Source organism: Ascaphus truei, unplaced genomic scaffold (assembly GCF_040206685.1).
Source record: "Ascaphus truei isolate aAscTru1 unplaced genomic scaffold, aAscTru1.hap1 HAP1_SCAFFOLD_1624, whole genome shotgun sequence".
Lineage (NCBI taxonomy): Eukaryota > Metazoa > Chordata > Amphibia > Anura > Ascaphidae > Ascaphus > Ascaphus truei.
In genome coordinates, this window is record NW_027454515.1 from 1 (window position 1) to 21,513 (window position 21,513).

General features: G+C 41.6%; 1 protein-coding gene across 1 annotated transcript; it reads left to right on the plus strand.

The window, feature by feature from the left end:
* Positions 1-7: 7 nt before the first annotated feature.
* On the plus strand, positions 8-12,960 carry LOC142476626 (uncharacterized). Its single transcript, XM_075581843.1, has 3 exons — positions 8-861; positions 4,686-8,605; positions 8,721-12,960. The coding sequence occupies exon 2, from the start codon at positions 6,345-6,347 to the stop codon at positions 8,586-8,588; it is 2,244 nt and encodes a 747-aa protein (XP_075437958.1). The 5' UTR covers positions 8-861; positions 4,686-6,344; the 3' UTR covers positions 8,589-8,605; positions 8,721-12,960.
* Positions 12,961-21,513: the final 8,553 nt, after the last annotated feature.

Below are 21,513 nucleotides of genomic sequence, written 5' to 3' on the forward strand. Positions count from 1 at the left end.
TGCAGGACGGGGCACAGATCATCTGTGGGCTTCACTGCTGTTACAGAGGGGACTCTCTGGTGTACCATCCATCCACCTACGGATAAGTATCCGCTACTCACCACCTCATACACCTATGCTATATTGTGTGGCTGAATTATCCTCCCACAGCTCCTGACGGTTTTACAGATTGTCTCCCATGAATGCTTTTTTTTATATTGAAGTGAGTGTATGTCCCGGCGGCCACTCTTGTTCTTAAATACATTTCTAATATATACATACAGTATTATGCTATGGAGCTGGCGCTTCTTTTTCTCCCTTTCTTTTATACTATATATATATCTCAAATTAAAACATAATTTGTGAGCACATTCACATGTCTTAGACAGGTCTGCGACACAGCTTTTCACTATTATTGTTATGGATTACAAGTACCTTATGGCATATATAGCATAATTAATAAAGGTCACAGGTACATATATAGTATCATTATAAATAAGGCTTAGTACAGCTTAGAGCATATTGTCAAAATCCTAGCTTTTCTTGTATTAGAAATAATGATTGTTTTTGCTAAGAAATGGACAGGATATTTGTACATAGGTGCATACACATAAAAGGGGAACTAACTCGCGTAAACACGCAGTGGTCAGGCGTTGTCGTCAAACTGTAAATGCTGAAACACATCATACGTCAGTAGGCTGTAAATGCTGATAAACATCATACGTCAGTAGCCACAGAGTATGGTCACATATCACGTACGCAGCAAACAATAAGACACTATATAAGCCTGCGTGCCCCCATATTGATTAGAACCGACGTGGGGAACCACACAGATGAGACTTACCTGAGACTGGCTGACCTATCATAAATATCTTTGGGTTTGTGAGTATGACATGCATATGAACTAAATAATCTCTGCATAGTTAGAAATGGATTGTTAGCTTACTGTTAACTTACTGTTATCTTACAAGTTAGCTTGTTGTGATATTACTGGTTGTTTCTTTGTTGTGATACAATAAACAACAAACCTTATCTTATACAAACTCTGAGTGACCTTTCTTTATAATAATCTCACAATACTTTTGCAATCTCAGAGAGTGTGAACCGAGAATCTACAAGTACAACATCGTGTTTTGTGTTTCTGCTTAGCGCAGGATATAACTTATCACGAGGCATTACTTGGGAGAGGAAGGTTGGCAGCGAGTCCAGATTATGGCGTCCATACGTGGTTAATTACTCATGAGTTGTATAAATAAGTCATAAATCTTATGTTACCCATTTAATCTTTAAAGTACACGTGTATGCTATTTCCTCTTTATAATAGAGAAGGTACAATTTTCATTATATATATATATAATCGTATATCATGGCTGTTATGGATTTTGCACGAGCTGCAGATCTGAATGTTTTAATGAGAAGTCAGTATCATAGAGATCTGATTGATGGTGAAACTCTGGCATTTGAAATTCAATTTGGCCTGTGTGGACCTGGTGTTAGATACTCCTATCTAACAATAGACACCACAGCTGATCCAATCACATATCAATACATACAACAGGCATATAACCCGTTGACACATACGATCATCAATTTGACATATAATGCAGCGACTGTCATTTTGGGGCAACAGCCTGTGATTGCTACAGGCGTGGACAGACATGGTCCTATTAATTCTGGTGCGAAATATGGGGAGAATCGCACACACTTATTTACACCAGTTACATTACCTGAGTTAACACAAGCTGCACGGGACGTTCTGAGAGAACGAGCTAATGCTGTTGCAGAAATCACACTGCTAAGAGAAATTATTAATGTCTTCTTAGCAACAAGAGGAGCTCAAGCGTTAATTGACGTGCCAGCTCGGGTACAAGTCTGTATCCCTATGGCCAATATTAAGGCAACAATTGGTCAATTACCTACTAATCCGAAAGACATTGCATTGTGGCTTAATGAGAGAACTCATTCTTTAGATGGGGTTTATCCCACACCCACCCCACAACAAAAACTTGCTTTAGTGAATTCTTTGCTTCCGGCAGGTTTATCAATCACATTGGCTGAAGCACGAGACTGGGATTCAGTCATCAGCAATGTGTATGAGAAAACCCACGGGAAGGTTACTATTTCATCACTGGCAGATACGATAGGACAGGTTAATGAGACTAGTGGAATTGTGGCAGCTTACATTTTAGGGCTACGTTTTACACAAGGCAACCATGAGATTGTTTGGGGTTGTCTTAAGGCATTGATTAAGGGCCAGGGTCTGCTGTTAGACCTTGAAAGACAAATACAAGGTTTACCAGTAGAACAAAAACCAATAATGGTTCCTGAAATTTTGAAAAATACTTATTCTCTCGTTGGCAGAAGTTTAACCGGGGAAGTCACGGGTTCGCCTAAATCGCAAACCAGTGACAGGAAGCCTGAGCGACCAAACACAGACAAGGGAAGAAATTTTCCTGTCCAAAACAGGAAGTGGAGACCTCCATTCAATCAATATCAAACTCCGGTTTATCCTAGAGACGAACAGTGGGACAGAAAAGATAATTTTCAAAGAGACAATAGGAGTTTGCAAACTCAGACACAGAGACAAGACACTCCTACACCACAAATTACACATTATGATCAGTTACCTCGTAATGAGGGTGCAGTGTCCAGATACACTGGCGACACACTTTATTCGAGCTTGGCTAGTCCCACGAATTCGGGTATACCCGGGTGTATTGAGGTTTGTGACTGTTTTCTGCCCGAGTGCATTGAGGTATTTTCCAGGCAGGGATTGAAGCATTTTATTCCCGCTGGCTGCAATACTGCACAGTATATATATATATACTGCATTACAATTCATGAATTTATGCCATCTGGTAGACACGCGAAGCATTGCAGCCTATTAAATCCTAATCATTATCATTTAACAGATCAGCCGCCCGTCAGCCAGGCATGAACCCAGGCTGGGAAGGCAAACGCAACGGGGCTTGTCAGAGGTGAGGAGCGGCTCATTCCAGGTATCTGCCAGGTACATACTGGGTATTTGCTCGAATAAAGTGTGTCGGTGCAGTATAATCTGAGAGATTGTGACGATAGCCTACACAGACCTATTAATATTACACAAAAATAACTGGGTTTGAACTGAACGAGGCTTAAGATATAATAAAGTGATTTTATTCCTTAGGATAGGTGAACACACGAGATAATACAGTAACAAACAAGAAGTACACTTACATTGGGGTTGGGGAATGAGAAGTATGATGTAGCATTTCTCTCAGCAATCAGGTTATCATTCAGATGATATCAGGAAACCATCTCAGCAAACGAAGACAAAGGATAGAGGGTGGACAGCTAGTTTATAAACCTTTTGTCCCTCTATCTGTAACATTAAGTACCGGTGATTGGTTTTCAATTACCTCCAGCCAATCTTTAACGTGGGAACACATTGTAACACAGGCCCCCCTGCTAGCTGGCACAGGCGCAGTAGAACTCTGGGGTCTCATTTCTGTAGCCCCACATATGCAAATGGAAGGCCAGACAGTCTATCCATTTGCCTTTCTGGCAGGAAAACCTTTGTTGGAAGGTGTCAAATGGAACACTTAAAAACTGCTCTGGTCTGAGCCTTTTCTGCCCACAGGTAAACAGTGGGGGTGACAAAACCCTTTGAACAATACTTAAGTCCTAGACATTGGGTCGCCTCTAGGGCCATCTGCTATCCTGGTATGCAAAGGAATTTCCTCTGAGTCCTTTCCATACCTTGGGATACAGTATGAAACATAAAACATAAACGTATTAAAATATCCGGTTCTGTTGGGTCTAGCAGAACCAAACTTCCCAGTTCTCATTGCCGGAACTGGGACACCATATGATCCAAAAAGCGACTTGCTACGACCTACGGAACTGGAGTTACACAAATGCACATTAAATCATTTTTCATTTTAATACAAAAATCTCTGCTAAAAAGAAATCTCAGCTTTTCACTAAATCCCCATTGAAAACAACGGGCTCCGCCGCCATGGGTTTCAATGGAGCAACTCTGCCGTTGTAGTCAATGGGGTTTCCTGCCATAGACTTTCAATGGGGAACCGCCGCCATTGAAGTCTATGGGAAAATCCACAAATCTTTACATTCGTCCATACTCCGCCTGGTTGGTCTGAGGGGGCTGGGAATGGGCATGCATTAAAGCCGGAATCTTGGCTACATGCCACCCAAATCCCATCCCTCTGGGCATCCCAGACCCGGAGATATGGACTTACACTTTTCAACATTTCACACTTAGTCATTTTTTCACCATGCGGCTTTTCTCCCATTAGAATCAATGGTAAAAGTCCCACACTTTCAAGGGGGTCCATACTCCGTCGGGTTGGTCCAGGTGGGTCAAGGATGGTTCTGCAGTGATGCCGGAGCAGTGACTACAGATACCCCAAACCTTGATCCGCAGGGCCCTCCGGAACCGGAGATATGGAGTACCAAATTTCAGCTTTTTCCACTTAGTCGTTTTTCTGAGCTGGTTCTGCCGCCGCCGGCAAAGCCTATGACGCGACCCGCTCTATCTGGTTCGACCCTTATCGGGGGTCCAGGAATCGGGGACCCGGTTGTGGTCGAGTGGGGGGAAGCCTAGGAACTAGGGGCAAAAATAATTTTATTTCTAGGTGCTCTAGAACTGTTTATTCCCATACCAATTGACGTTGAACTTGACTCAAGTGATTGTAACTCTTTTTTAGACATTGTATCCGCTTTGCGGTTTGCGGTCTGGACGGCAGCCAACTTGTTCTTCGAAAGGTTGCCTCGAGGCATCTCCATTGAAGTCAATGGGCCCATTGACTTTCAATGGGAAACCGCCGCTCTCCCTCTCAGACGCCACCTGCTGGTCTCTACAGGAAACAGGACTAAAACAGCACAAATCTCTATTGAAATGCATTGAGCCCTAATGGCGGCCAATGGGGACCTGCAAAATGGTGCCTGAAAAGGCGGGAAAATTACACAAAGAGCTATAATCATTAAAGAACTATTAACCCTTGTGCTCCCGGATGGATTCTAGTGTGTGTGTGTGATGCAAACACTGATTAAACCAGATATTACAATGGAACAGGGGAACAGGGGAAAATACATTTACTCTCCTTAGCTCTGACTGAGAGCTGACCCTTGGAGCTGACCAGTCTTGAGCTCTGCACAGCAGAGCTGATTTCAAGACACAGGGAAAACTACTGCACCTGAAGCTGAACCAGGAAGTGAGATTTTCCCTCCAAGAAACAGATAAGACTTTTATTCTTAAGAGACTGCTTATATCTGCTTATTTCATGTTATATGTTTTGGGGCTGCGAGAACTGCTTGACTGAGGGAGATGTGAATTATTGCATATTGTTTCACTAGAAATACTCCCAAGTGAATAGAAGCTTTGTTCCCCCCCCCCCCCTGTGTTTGGATGAATTTCCTGATGAAAAGGAAAAGGCACAATAAAGCCTTATTATAATTTCACATTATAAACGACTCCAAGTGTGTACCTCTGTGAACGTCTGTCTACATTTGGTGTCCGAGGTGGGACAAGAGGTGTCATTGTAATTAAAAAGGACCGGAGATTTTTATGTGAATTTTTTTTTTATACTTTTTGACTACAAACAATCTGGGGGAAAAAAAAAAAAACCTCATGCAGCAGAGATCAGAGTTAAAGGGACACACCACTGAAACTTACACTGCATTGAAACTTACAAAACCACAGATGGACTCTTTGCCCCAATCCCAAGAAGAGAGAGACTGCTGAAACAGCTAATCCTTTTTTGCCTATCACAAAGTGTAATATGGTCATTGAAATAGGGGTTTTGCCTTCCAGCCATAATCAGGGTTCAAGAAGTGAGTCAGCCCTTAAAAGGGATAGGTGTTTGTTGTTTTCAAAAGTTTCGCTGAAGCAGTGAATACAGATGGTGACCCACGAGTGGTACTGATTTTGCAAATAAAGGTTGCCACACCGCATAGGGCTACCAGCTGTGAATGGAGTATATGCAGAAAAGTGTGAACATTGATACAAGACTGTGCTGAAGCAGGGGAATTTTTAGCAAACAAATGCTGAGTGTAAAATTGCCCTATAAAGGAAAAGGTTTTTCAAAGCCAATTGCTGAGTGTTGAGTCCACTGCAAAGAATGTTTTTTTTTCTGCAAGAAAAAAAAAGTATGCCTATTATCTTGGGAGCAAAACAGACACCCAAAGTGTGAAGTGTGAATGCCATAATACCCAAAGATGAGACTGAAAATTACTGAACTCAGGCAGAAAACCAAATTCTGTTGCTGAAGCGGAGGAATTGCACCTAGCAAATAAATGGTGTATAGCAAATAGACTTTTTTTTACCTAGCAACTGCACATTTTGTATACCTGACAAAAGAAAATGCATGCACAGTACTGCTGATATTGAAAAAATAAATAAAAATAAATTACCCAAGAAAGAAAAGTCTACAGAGATGCCTGTGAGAGCCAAGACCTCTACAAGCAAAATATGCCCATCTGTAGGACTACCACAATTGGGGGTTCTAGCAAATACAGTGACAACAGCTGCAATAGCGCCTCCTGAGGTCAGGAAGAAAATTACACCTGATAGCCTAAAAATGGAGGACAAGATGCAGCGTTCCTGTAATGAACCCTACCCCACGGAAGAGTGGCCCTTCCAGTCCAATAAAGAGGAAAACATCTCTTACGGGGAACCCGAACCGAGTCACACCCACAAAACACCCCAAGAATGGTGGGGGTGTCTGAACTCGACACGAACCGAAAAGACCGCTCCCTTTGACGAATATGATCAGCAGGAGACAGAGCGGGAGCAGTGGATCACCGAATATTTCTGTCACCTAAAGCAGCTGCAAGAAAAGCCTGGCGTATATAATGAAGCTGCTAAAACTTCAAATGAAGATGGAGACCCCAGTATCCCTGAAGGGACGGTGTCATCCAAATCAAAAAGGAAGAAAAAGAAAAGCGGTTCTTCACTTACCGTGGAAGTAACAGACACGTCCGCAGATCCTGTGGAGAAAAAGGGGGACCTAGTTGCCCTGCAGCCTAGAAAAAATGGAGAATTCGTCCCACGGTTAACCGAATATCCAGAGGGCCCAAGGCAGAAGTCGTGTACCCCAAAGGCGTGTCTGTCCGGTGCCAACAGTGAGGAACCCTCAACCAACCATCCCAGGGAAGTGGAGCCGGAACCAGTGAGTGACGATCCCTTGACCAACCCTGAAGACGCCCTGAAAATTGCCAGGCATGACTGTGATCTGCTCTGTGAAGAATTGGAAAGGGAAAAAAATAATAATGCTGAGCTACAGAAGACTGTGCTCGCAATTTACTCTGCGGCCAAGACCGAATTGGACGATCTCAAGACTGAACTAGATACTGCAAAGGCTACTATTTCCGCCATGGATGTAAAGCAGAGCCAATCTGACAAAATGGTGGCTACGCTAAAGCGGAAGTATGAGGAGGCACTGAAGCAGATGACAGTCTTCCAGCAAGAGGTTCACACTCTGCGCATAGAGTTGAATGCCTCACAACAGGAGGTCAACAGTGTCCGGATAGAAGTGGATGTATCTCAGAAAGAGGTTCAGACACTCCGCAGAGCACTGGATGCCTCACATCATGAGACCAACAGCTGCCGCACAGACCTGGAAGTTTCCAGAAAGGTACTACACAGGCTCACTGAGGAGCTGGACATTGCTAAAGAAACTATTGGTAATCTTGATATAGATCTCAAAGTCGCTCAGAAGGAGCTTCAGACCCTCAACCTAGAGAAGGAAGTCTCACGCCAGGAGATTGTCATTCTCAAAGCAGATGTGCGTAAATGGAAGGAGGACTGCAAAGAAGCCCTGAAGAATACAGAGACTGAAAAAAGAGAAAATTCAAGATTAAAAACAGGAAACTTAAAACTGAAAGAAGAAAATTTTCAGTTGACAGAAGAAGTCAAGGAAAAGTTTGAAGCAGAGCACCGACTGCAGAACCAACTGCAAGGTCTGCGTACACACATCCAGTATGCTGAGGAGAAGCAGCAAACGCTGCAGGAAGAAAAGCTGCAGGCTGCTAAAGAGATTCAGGTGCTACAGGAACGTCTGATGGCCCAGTATGTCCCCGCAAAGCAGCATGAGAAACTGAAGGCTACCCTGAGCATCACCAAAGCAACGCTAAAAGCCAAGCTTAGAACCCAGGTGATGAGGCACAAAAGGGAGCACAAGAAGGTCCAGAAACTGAAACAAGTAACTGTGGCCCAAGCAAAGAAGTTCATAGTGCTTCACAATGCAATAAAAATGTGGAGGCAAGCTCAGAGAAAGCAAAGCATGCAGATAAATTCCCCGAGAAGAGACTTGCAAGACGCACTCAAAAAACAGGGATCTCTCGCGGATGAGATTACAGTCCTACAAGGACAAGTATTGACCCTGACTAAGCGTCAGTATCCCACAGCCTCAAAAACCCATGAAGACAAGGGTACAGTGAGAGCTGGGAATACCGCTCATCTAAAAGACAATGTTGCAAAATTTGAACCACCTAAACAAGCACTAGCAAAACCTTCAGCCACCCAGCAGGCAACAAAAGAAGGTACACGTGCTGAATTAAAACCAGAAGAATCCTTAGCTGATGAAGCTGAAAAGATGGAACTGCATTAGGCAGTGAGGCATTTAAAGTGAGCTTTTAAGTGATAAATACAGTTAGACTACAGTTAATATACTCACTTTCCTCATGCAATGACTAATAACCTCAGCTGATATGACATGGATCTAATTGCATTCTCTTCACAGGTATGTTCCTGATGATGTGCAAATCCTGTGTAAAAGACTGACCGTGGCCTTGTAGAGTTGATATAAGTATGTTCCTGATGATGTGCAAATCCTGTGTAAAAGACTGACCGTGGCCTTGTAGAGTTGATATAAGTATGTTCCTGATGATGTGCAAATCCTGTGTAAAAGACTGACTGTGGCCTTGTAGAGTTGATATAAGTATGTTCCTGATGATGTGCAAATCCTGTGTAAAAGACTGACTGTGGCCTTGTAGAGTTGATATAAGTTAGTATGTTTGAATGTAAAAAGCTTTTTTTTTTTTTTTTCCTCTTAACTCTGTGCTGTTAATTGACCAACTGGATGGAACAAGCTGATTTATTGGGGAGGGGGAGGGGCATGTGACTGCTTTTTCTGTATAATACCGACACCTTTGCTGCATTGGGCAGGAACTGCATTAGGCAGTGAGGCATTTAAAGTGAGCTTTTAAGTGATAAATACAGTTAGACTAGAGGTGACTGGGGACTGGATCAACTGCAAACTCTTTTACTCAAGACAACAAACAGTGAGCTTTATGACCACACTATGACCCCATGCTTGCTAACCTGCATATTTTAACCCCCCACCCCTTTACAACTTATTCACTGCAGCCTCTCCCAAAACTGACTGCACAATACACTGAAACCCTGAATTGACTCTAGCATTGCAATTACAGCTAAACATTTGACAAGGAATAGGCACACACCTGCTGTTTAGTCTGCTCACACTCACTCTGCTCACAACAGCTCCTTGCAGCACTGCCTACCTCTTGCATCATGAACCTGCTATGTATTTCAACGTTTTTCTTTCTCCTGGCCTCATGGAGATGTTACTCCCTCTATCCACTACAAACTCCTCCATCCTGGCCCACACCCAACATCACCATACACACTGGACTACTCAAAAGCCTTGCACTATCTACTGAATGTTGGTGGGGAACTCTAAAAACCAGCACACCAACCACTACTCACTCAAATGGCAAACACCACAAATTTACAACTTGCAAACAACTACCCAAATTTCTACTCATACTATTACTCTCTTTAACATGTGATATTGAACCTAACCCAGGTCCTCCCATTTCAGCTCTATCCCATGCCCCTGAGAATTCCACCTTTAAATTTCAAAAAGGGCTATCTGTCGCCCATATAAACATCCGGAGCCTGCTGCCCAAACTGGACGAACTAAGGGCATGGTGCCTTATGCATAAACCAAAAGCCATCGTTCTTACGGAAACATTGCTATCCCCTAAAACCCCTGATGCAAATATCGCCATTCAGGGATACTCCATTTATAGGAGAGATAGGTCAAAGAGAGGAGGAGGGGTGTTATTTTATATTGCAGACACGTTACAATTTACACTGTTAAATTGCCCACCAAGCCCACCCTCTTTTGAAATTCTAGTTGGCAAAATCTGCCTCCCCTTTTCTAAGCCCATCTTGCTTGCTGGCATCTACCGCCCCCCTAAAGCCCCTCTACAATCCCTGACTGATATCACCCAATTTCTTGGCTCCATTTCCTCTCTGAATGAGAAGAGTGAGCTGCTAGTTCTTGGAGATTTCAACTTCAATTGGCTTGACCCTAAAAACCACAAAATCCAGATACAACTCAAGTCACTTAACCTATCGCAAGTCATTTCCCAACCCACACGGATAAACATGAAATCGCACAACCATTCCTTGCTAGACTGGATTCTCTCCTCAAACCCCAGCAGAATCCAATCCTCTGGCATCCTTCCTGATATTTTCAGTGACCATGCAATAGTGTACTGTGTAAGGAAAATTAAACCGCCCCATTCAAGCCCTAAAGTTCTCCTCACTAGAACATTTAAAAACTTTAACCCACAACAGTTTCTGGATGACCTTACCAACTGCCCATGGCACAGAATCGATTTAATTCCCGACCCTGATTCTACGCTCGACTATTTACAATCCGAGTTCTTAAAACTCTGCGATACCCATGCTCCACTACGCAAAATAAGGGTACGGGGGGCCCACCTTCCATGGGTTACACCTGACCTTATAGCACTCTACCAGTTCAGGGATGCCTTGTGGAAAAACTACAAAGTAACTGGCACTACCAAGGATCTCAATCACTACAGATGCATGCGGAGAATGTGCACAAGGCAAACAAGGCATGCAAAAGCACAATATTACTCTGACAATCTCCACCAGAATACATCAAACCCAGCTAACTTCTGGAAGGTTATCAACAATATATTCCAGCCTCCTAACCATCAACAACCAAGTAATATCACTAAGGGGGATATTACTCTGACAAATCCCACTGACATTGTTAAAGCATTCAATGATTACTTTGTGGGGTGTGCCACTAACTTATTAGCGAAACGCAGCCCAAACCACAAACCTGAATCTCATCCTGGGAGTACCCCTACAGTCCTACCCCCTCCCTACACTGCCCACAATTTTCAATTTGGCCCAGTATCTGAAGAGGAGATTATACAAGCGCTCCTCAAACTAAAACTAAGCAGCTAATGTGGACCCGACTTACTACAATCTAGGTTCCTACGACTTGGTGCCCCAGCCATTGCCAAACCAATTGCGTCCATAGTCAACTCTATCCTGTCTGCAGGCCATATCCCTAAGACCTGGAAAACTGCCAGAGTTGTCCCAATCTTCAAAAGTGGGGACAAAAACACTGTCTCAAACTACAGGCCAATCTCACTTCTCCCAATTCTATCCAAAGTCATGGAAAAATGTGTCCACTCCCAATTAAGCGATTTCTATACCAAGACAAATTTCCCTAGCCAATTCCAATCTGGCTTTCGTCCCAAACACTCCACCGTAACTACCCTGCTAAAAGTTTGCAATGAAATCCAGTGTGGAATGGAACAGGGACAACTCACTGGTGCAGTATTCCTAGATTTTGCAAAGGCTTTTGACACAGTTGATCATGCTATCCTGCTTAACAAACTCCAGAGCTCTGGAATTGGGAAGCATGCTTTAAACTGGTTTCAGTCCTACCTATCAGGAAGATCCCAACATGTGTCCATCTCAGGCTCTAACTCCAACCCCCTGGATATCACCTTTGGTGTCCCGCAAGGCTCTGTTCTGGGGCCCCTACTCTTCTCAGTGTTTCTTAATGATCTTCCCACAGCTTGTAAGGAAACCTCAATACACATGTATGCAGATGACACAATCCTATATGCACACAGCCATAGCCTCTCTGACCTTCAACACATACTTCAGTCTGACTTTTTGAGACTCGAAAACTGGATTTCCCAAAACAAACTGTTTTTAAACACTGACAAGACTGTAACAATGGTATTTGGGACCAAGACTAAATTTGTAAAGCTTGCAGTGACTGAGCTCCTGATTAGAACCAACGCTAACACCACCCTAACACCTGTCACTAGTTTTAAATACCTGGGCTTATGGTTTGACTCCCACTTAACATTCGGGATGCACATTGATACCCTGACAACCAAGACCTATGCCAAACTAGGGGTACTTTACAGGAACAAATTCTCCCTAAGTCTCCTGGTCAGAAAGCGTATCGCATAGCAGATGCTAATGCCAATTATTGACTATGGAGACATAGTATATAGCTCAGCTCCTCAAACCCACCTTAGCAAACTTGACACCCTCTACAATTCAATTTGTCGTTTTGTTCTCCAATGCAACTACAACACCCATCACTGCGAAATGCTCAAAGAACTAGATTGGTCAACACTAGAGTCTAGGCGCAAAGTTCACCTTTCCTGTCTTGCCTTTAAATTCTTCATGGGCAAGCTACCCAGCTACCTGAACAAGCTCCTCACCCCTACCACTTGCAGCACTTATCACCTGAGATCAGACTCCAAAAGACTATTCATGGTCCCAAGGCTCAACAAAGTATCTGGATGTTCCTCCTTCTCCTTCCGTGCACCCCAAAACTGGAACAACCTACCAGAGACTCTCACATCCACCACCAATTTAAGTTCTTTCAAATCTAAGGCTGTCTCACATTTTAACCTGGTCTGTAACTGTTTCATACGCTCATAATATATATTTTCTTTAACTGTGCACGCAATGTCTTGTATATAATGTATACCCTGTTCATTTATGTAACTTTACTTGTAACCATGTATTATTTGTTTTACTCTGTGCCCAGGACATACTTGAAAACGAGAGGTAACTCTCAATGTATTACTTCCTGGTAAAATATTTTATAAATAAATAAATAAATAATTCTCTGGAAGTGGGTGTGGAATTGTAACTTAATCTAAAAGGGGCTGTTTTTAAATGCTCTGCAACTGCTGCCATGCAGTATGCCTACAATGGGACAAGCACCCGACGCAAGGGAAATCTCATGACCGCGCACGCAGAAAATAAACTATACTTGGAGAAAGTCCTCCTCGAGCGACTGATGGGTGCTGATCTCAAACACCTTCAGGAGGAGACACGAATAAACTGGAGAAAGGGCTCCAATCCCAACGGGACTGAGGGTTCTCTTCCTCCATCCACTCTCATTCAAGTCACAGAGAGTGGAAGGATGGCTTTGGCCGTGGTAAGCCCGAGCTTCCCACAAACAGGGGAGGTATGTAACAGGGGACTTATCCCTGTTCAGTAATGTGCCTTTAATCCAGCAGTGTGGTGGTTAACCTCTGGTAGTTAATTACTAAACACCACCTGCTGGATTTAGATTGTTTACAAAAACCTGTCTGTTCAGACAGGAAGTGACTCTCCTTAGCTCTGACTGAGAGCTGACCCTTGGAGCTGACCAGTCTTGAGCTCTGCACAGCAGAGCTGATTTCAAGACACAGGGAAAACTACTGCACCCGAAGCTGAACCAGGAAGTGACATTTTCCCTCCAAGAAACAGATAAGACTTTTATTCTTAAGAGACTGCTTATATCTGCTTATTTCATGTTATATGTTTTGGGGCTGCGAGAACTGCTTGACTAAGGTAGATTTGAATTATTGCATAGTGTTTCACTAGAAATAATCCCAAGTGAATAGAAGCTTTGTTCCCCCCCCCCCCCCCCCCTGTGTTTGGATGAATTTCCTGATGAAATGGAAAAGGCACAATAAAGGCTTATTATAATTTCACATTATAAACGACTCCAAGTGTGTACCTCTGTGAACGTCCGTCTACAGTGACAAACGCACAGGTTATGCTACACAGACCTCTGGACTGACTAACAGTCAACGCGAGGTTAAAAAGCAGGCAGCTACACCAGCAACCACAAGAAAATCTGTTGGGAAGATTACTCAATTGCCAGCAGATCTTTTTGAGGAATGAGTAATTTAACATTACGTATTGGATACAAGGGACGAGAATATGACGGCTTGTTAGACACACAAGCAGACATATCCCTTGTAAGAACTGATATTTTAATTGATGAGGATTATGTACACAACATCACAATACAAACGATTGAAGGACACGGCACTTATCCTTCATATTATTTAGAATTAAAAATAAATGATAGAAACATTTTTATTGAATTAGTTGAACATAATAAATTAGATTGTGATTTTCTAATAGCTTTTAAGGATGTCGCTTCCTTCATCCAAATAAAAGAGGAAGTGGCAATAAAACCACAAACGGAATTGACTGTGAAATTTGACTTAAATGAAATAATCACAGATCAAGTTAATCAAAGTGCTTTTACTGACAAAGCAAAATTATATAATTGGTTAATGACACACAAGTATATTTTTCAACAATGGGAAAATCAAGTGGGTTTAAGGAAAGGTATTGTACATGACATTAATACATGTTCTACACTTCCAAAGAAACAGGCCAATACAAAATTAATCATGCCGCCTTACCAAGCATATAAATTGTAATCAATGATTTGCTTAAACATGGAGTACTGCTTGAACAATATAGTCAGATGAATACTGCAGTATATCCAGTGCCTAAAAAAGACAGTTCATGGCGAATGGTGTTAGATTATAGAGAAGTTAATAAAGTCACACCTTCAGTGACAGCACAAAACACACATGCACCCTCAATCTTAAACGGATTACAGTAGAAACGTTTTAAAACTGCATGTGACTTGAGCAATGGCTACTGGTCGCATCAAATCACGCCAGAGAGTTATTGGCTGACAGCATTTACCTGGAAAGGTAAACAATTAATTTTTACACGTTTACCACAAGGTTTTGTAAATAGTCCAGCTTTGTTCACAGCAGATGTAGTCTCACTATTGTCTAAATTTGACAATATAAAAACTTACGTTGATGACGTGTTTTTATCACATGACACACAAGAAGAGCATTTTAAAGTTCTGACAGAAGTATTGCTTACATTGACAGAGGCTGGTTACCTTGTTTCCCTAAAAAAATCACAGCTTGCAAGAGAAACTGTGACATTTTTAGGCTTTGAAATAGCTGAAAATGGTAGAGGCCTCTCTAGTAATTACAGAGAGAAAGTTTCCAACATCAGTGTTCCTAAAACACTGAAACAGTTACTGAATTTTTCAATGACGTTTATCCTAGATTTTAATGTACTGATTGAACCATTGCATCACGCAATATCACTCGAGATTAAGTCAGAGCAGACTAGGCCGAAACCACCTTTTAAATGGTTAACTGTTGAGGATGAGGCATTGCGAAAGCTATTAGCAGCAGTTAATGATGCTTCCTACTTAGCGCAGCGCGACCCAACAAAACCATTGTCAGCATATGTAAACATTTCACCTCTTGCTGCATACATTAGAATTTACAATGCTAGGGAAACTGTACCAATTACACTTTTATCTTATGTGTTCACAAATACAGAGAAGAAATATTTGCCGCTTGAGAAATTGTTATCAGCGGTTACACTTACAGTGCTGAAATCACGTGATTTGGCACAGGGACAGGATATCTATATATACACTTCAGTAGCTTCACTAGCAACATTGTATACTATTATAGAAGATCCGCAAATACATTTTGTGCATGACAAAACATTGACAACATTAGACGATCTCCCATCCCCCCTTGAAGGAGTGACATGGGAAACACAAAGACACCCGAATGACTTTTATACATGCATTTTCTACACAGATGGTTCAGCTGTAGGCTCCTGCAAAGAAGGAGTGAATAAATCTGCAGGTTCAGGAATTGCTAAATATGATGCAGATATGAATCTGTTGCACAGTTGGCAATTACCTATAGGAGATCACTCTGCACAGTTTGCAGAGATTCACGCATTAGCTTTTGCTATGAATGAAGCACTTACAGTTAAAGGACATGTACTTATAGTTACAGATTCCACATACTTAGCACGTTCAGCACTGCAGGACCTACCAATATGGAAATCAAATGGATTTTTGAATGCCAAAAGAAAACCACTAACGCACATTGCTAAGTGGAAGGCCATTGCGGCCTATTTTGATCAAAAGCCTGATATTGAAATTGTACACGAGCCAGCGCATAGAACGCTTGGTTCATCGGTTCATACCAGGGGTAACCACTTTGCAGATAGTCTCGCGCAAACTGTAAGTCAAAAATTTCCCGTTAACAAAGTGTTAACAAGGGCACAGTCAAAGTCAGCCAGTCTCGATGCAGAGTTGTATGCTTGTCTGGATACTACCAGGCCTAATCCACCTGGTTAATCCACCTGGTTATCCTAAGAAATACTCATTTAAACAGGTCGACAATAATTGCATGGTTGTAATTGATACTAATGAATTCATTGTTCCCCCTGTAGCAAGCAGAATGCAGATCGCTACACAAGCACATGACAGTGTGGGATACCCTCACCTAGGGAGAGAAAATGTTTTGTTGACACTGAAACACAAATATTGGTGGCCGAATATGAGAAAAACGGTTAAGTCTTAAGAAACTGTAAACCATGTCGGTTGGTAAACAGTCCTAATCATCAGACACCACCATTTATTATTAATGCAATACCGAGCAAGCCATTTGATTTAATATATTTAGATCACATTGGACCATTACCTACATCACATTCCTACAAACATGTTTTGGTTTGTGTTGATGCTTGTACAAGGTTTACGTGGTTATACCCCGTTCGTAGTACAACAGCTAGCTCTACGATTAATTGTCTCAACTCCTTAGTAAGTGTGGCTAAGCCCAAGGCCTTTCATTCCGATGGTGGACCTGCTTTCACAGCAGCAGAAACCAAGGAATGGGCCGCAATATTAGGTATTGAGTGGGCGTACAGCTCACCGTCCCATCTGGAGTCGTCTTGAATGGTTGAACGTAGGAATTACGAGGTGAAACGACTTTTAACCAAAATGCTATCTAATCGTCCTACACAGTGGTACCCACTTTTGGTCACGGTCCAAATTGGTCTAAATAATATTCCTAACACAACAACTGGTAAAACACCACATGAACTGTTATATGGTACTCCTATGAATACACAGTTTACTAATGATTCTATTTCTGTCCCAGGGAGACTTGCACAAATATTAATTCTACAGGAATTGAGGGATTCTTTTTCCCATACAGCCCACACACCACATAATCCTACAGCTTGGACGCCGCAGATTGGACATTCGGTCCAGGAGAGGGTTGCTAAGGTAAAGCCGTTGCGGCCTAAGTGGAAGAAACCAACCACGATACTGAAAAAGATAAACGAGCGTACCTTTGTTATCCAAGATACTAAAGGCAAAGAAAGGACTGTAAGTATAGACAATCTTAAACCTACAGCTCACTGCAGTAAAAAAAACTGTAAAAGATGGAGGAGACACCGTATCTGCGACAAATTTCGATGGAGCTGCAGTCTCTCGAAGTACAGACGGCACGACCACAGGATGTGGAAACTAATCACACAGGTGAGGTCCAACAATCTGATGCTGACTTCCCTAACAGTGACCAAAGACATACATATGTGTTACCTGCCATACCGGATCAACGCAATATATTCCGGAAAGGCCTATCAAACAATGGCTAAGGTAATCACGAAGAAAAGACTGTTTAAGACTATTTTGTGTCTCTCAATCAGTTTTGCTTTTTTAGCAATATCCGCCAGCGTTATTTTCAGGTTACAATGGCATTTGTGACTCAACAAGAAGGCGAGATCATCAACTGGCAACGTACAGCTGCACACGGTATTACCACACCAGACTCCAGAATCGTGAAACGAGGACTTCACTACGATTTGAAACCGGTGGAGGTACAGTCGGTGGGTATACCTCAAGGTGTGTATTGGAAGCCGTTTCCTAAACCTATCATCCAGATACGAAAGACTTTGGGGATTTCACAGGTTGTGCTGTTTGATTCAAGTGTGCTAGCTAAAGAGGCTGGTCTAACTACGCTAGAAGGAAGGAAGCTGGTGACACAACATCTGAATGCACAGATGCAACAGCTGCAATCTACAAGCCTGAAATATGATTTACCCCTGCATGACCATTTGAAACAGCAAAGCTACCGTGAACAACGTTGTTATGCTGAATTTGGACATTGCTATTTCATTGACTTTCAAGGAACACGTAAATGGCCATCGAAGGAGCTGAAAGCTGATCATTGCCCTCGGCCTGGTGTGACCATGGACAATATAAGGTATAAGCAATACCCTATTTTTTATCTGAATACAGGTCAAAATACTCAGAAAGGATTTATTCCCAACGGACAGACTGATCCAAGAGTGGCATTCTGGGAAGGTGCTGAAGAAGAAGAGTACAGAATACCTGGAGGGGTAAGAGCCTATAATTCTGTTGTTTTTTGCTCTGATAGTATTTACTCAGAATGGTGGGACCCATCAACAACCGCTGATGAACTGTTACTCAAACTTCAAGCTGTGATGGAAGATGCTAAAACTGGACAGCTACAGACAGCAGCACTTCCGAAAGAATGGAATATAAAAGGTGATGGTATGTTGTTTCGTGAACCAACAGCATGGGACACTTGTACTCAACCACGCTTTGCTACATTTACAAATACTACATACTACAGCCATTCATGTAAAGGTTTCAAGAATGCTTGTGGTATCACATTGGAGAAATTGATCAATGAAGGAATCTGTGATAAGGACAATACAGTATTCAAATACGGGTGTACACCCTGTTCTTTTTATTACAATCTCACGGAAAGCTATTTTAACTGGCAACCAAAAATGATTGATCAAGGATTTTTACATTTTTCTGGGTTACGAGGTTTTTCGTGTGTGGAGCGAATAATGATTATGAAACCTAATTATAAAGTCTACTCCCTGTTCCAGAAATGTCTCAATGATAGTTTACATATTAATGTAGACACGGTAATCAGGGCAATGAGCGATTTGATGAATGTACAAATAGCTCCAGAAGATAAACCCTGTGACTATGACACATGCACCACACAAAATATTGTTAACATGCCCTACTCAGAGGCAATGTGGGGTACAAATGTAACAATTAATACCATAGTGTATTATGAAAATGACACATATTTCATGAATGAATGTAAGGTTTCAAGTAAATCATCTACAAGGAAATTGCTTACTAACGATGATGTTCTTATAACCACAGGACACCTGCTGAGTGATTCTGTTTCTGTTATAAGCCAAATCTCTGACTCAAATGATGAAGAATTAAGGAGAGGTATTTTGGTGTTAAGGGATCACCTGATAACATTTGCTTCATACACAATTTCAGACATTACAGTGTTATCTGAAGAAATCAAAGCTTTGGTTATTCTTAATCACATCACTTCTATCAGGTTAACATTGCAAAGTCAAAAGGTTGACATATCACTTTTAAATCTCACATGGATCACCCAGAATCTTAATTTAAATCCGAAAGAATCTGAGATCCTAGCATATGTTTCACAAACCACAGTTTATGACATACGAGAAAGAAACCACAGACGGGTTCATAACCCTGATGATTCTTTATGGGAAGTTTTTCTATACTATGAATTATTTATTCCAGGAGAAGTTTATACAACAAATTGGGAACTGCTTAATTTTGGACACTTAACACACACAGGTTCTTATTTCGCAAGGGTGCAGGTTGCTCAACCATTTCAATACATGTCTGTGAAATGTGATCGTGAATTTTTCATCAGCACCATACAATGTGTTGATAAAGGTTATTTAGTATGTGATGACATTATACAGCACAAGACTTGCAATGATCAAATGCAAGGTAGCAACTGCCCGATAACTGCGACACCAATTCAAACTCCTTTTACATTAATTCACAGTTTAGATAATGGGAGTTACATAGTATTATCTACAGAAGAGGATTGCGATATACCACCTTTTCAGGCATCACTTGTCACAGTTAATAGGAGAATACAGTGTTATGGTACTACATTTATTCCACCTCTGTTACATCAGACACTTACATCTGGCGTACGTTTCCAGGTACCAGCTATCACACTGATACTTCCCCACATGACAGCCTATTTGGCACATTTAAAGAAAATGAAGATTACAATAGGGTTCACACATGATATAGTGCATACCCTTTTACAGAGAGTTCACAGTGAATTACTACGTGTTGATTTACACCCGGGTGATTTTCCCCAGTGGTTGACTACACTAGGTGAATCACTGAATTTTTTTTTGCCAATGACAGGTAATTTTTTGTCAAAAATAGGCACCAGCCTACAAACTAATGGTAAAGGTATTTTTAGTGGACTAGGAAATGCGTTTGGAATCCTAGGGTATTTAAAACCACTATTGTTTTTTATTTTAGGAATAATAATCCTTGTTATTTTACTTCGTGTTTTCTCTTTTCTTCCGAAGATGAAGAGGCAATCAGCTTAATCACATTTTGCCTTCTAGCATATATTCTTATATTTTTACCTAGATACTAATATACTGTTTTAAGCACACAGGTCAAATCTAACCTGCTGCAGTATGCTTTGTTGCAACGACACAGACGAAAAAAAAGATACTTCACAAATCTTGCGTCTACCACGGTCCTATCAAACTTCCATGAGGATGTACTTGGATGAACTGGTTTTGCCACATCGGAAGCCACGCAAAGTGCATGCAGTTCATGATACGATGAGAGACTTTATGTATCAGGACTCTCTTGTTTCCTCAGGACCGTTTTCTGTTTTAACTCCTAATGGGACATTGCTTCCGCGTAGCTTGCTAATGTTATGTAATTTTTGGCAAGTGAAATCTTTACTATCTATTGGTGATCAAGCAAACTTCAAGTGTAGAGACATTCATCGTCAAATATTTCAAATGTCTTTTTATACAATTGAAGAAGGTCATATCAGCATTGTTAGCCACGGGCCATATAATTGTACCACGTTGTTTGCGTGTTCTGGTAATAAACATCAAAATTGTTTTGGGGCCCGGTGGAACACTACTCTGTTGAGTATGTATGAACGTCAACATCAACCTGCTTTACAATTGGGTGATTTTTACAAATTGATACCTTCCCATCGTGGAATCAATTGTGCACATATGCGCAGTTGTGGGTGTTTTGGCGTTTCATCACAAACTCCTGTGGGTTCAAGCTCATCAACATCAGAGAGCAGTGACACTGTCTTCCAAAAGTACACATAATGAATATTTTCTGCTTTGTTAGTTGTTCTGTATTTGCTAAAATATGATAATTATGTGTAGGAGAGGGTGTTATGGATTACAAGTACCTTATGGCATATATAACATAATTAATACAGGTCACAGGTACATATATAGTATGAATAGGGGTTTGAAATGGGTTACAATAAAGATATATTTTGATACTTAGAAAAATGTCCAAAATCGTGTTCCCATGCAGATAGGTATAGAGTCCAATCACGAATGAGTCTATGGGTATGCTGCTTCTTAGGGTCTGGAACCAACCTCGGAACCAGAGGAAACTACAGATAGGGAAACAAAAAAAGAAAAAAAGCGCAAGGCCCATAGAGTAGTATAGTCTAATTTAT

Coding starts and splice junctions, on each gene's coding strand:
- LOC142476626 (XM_075581843.1), top strand. CDS start 6,345: ATGCACAGTACTGCTGATATTGAAAAAATAAATAAAAATAAATTACCC.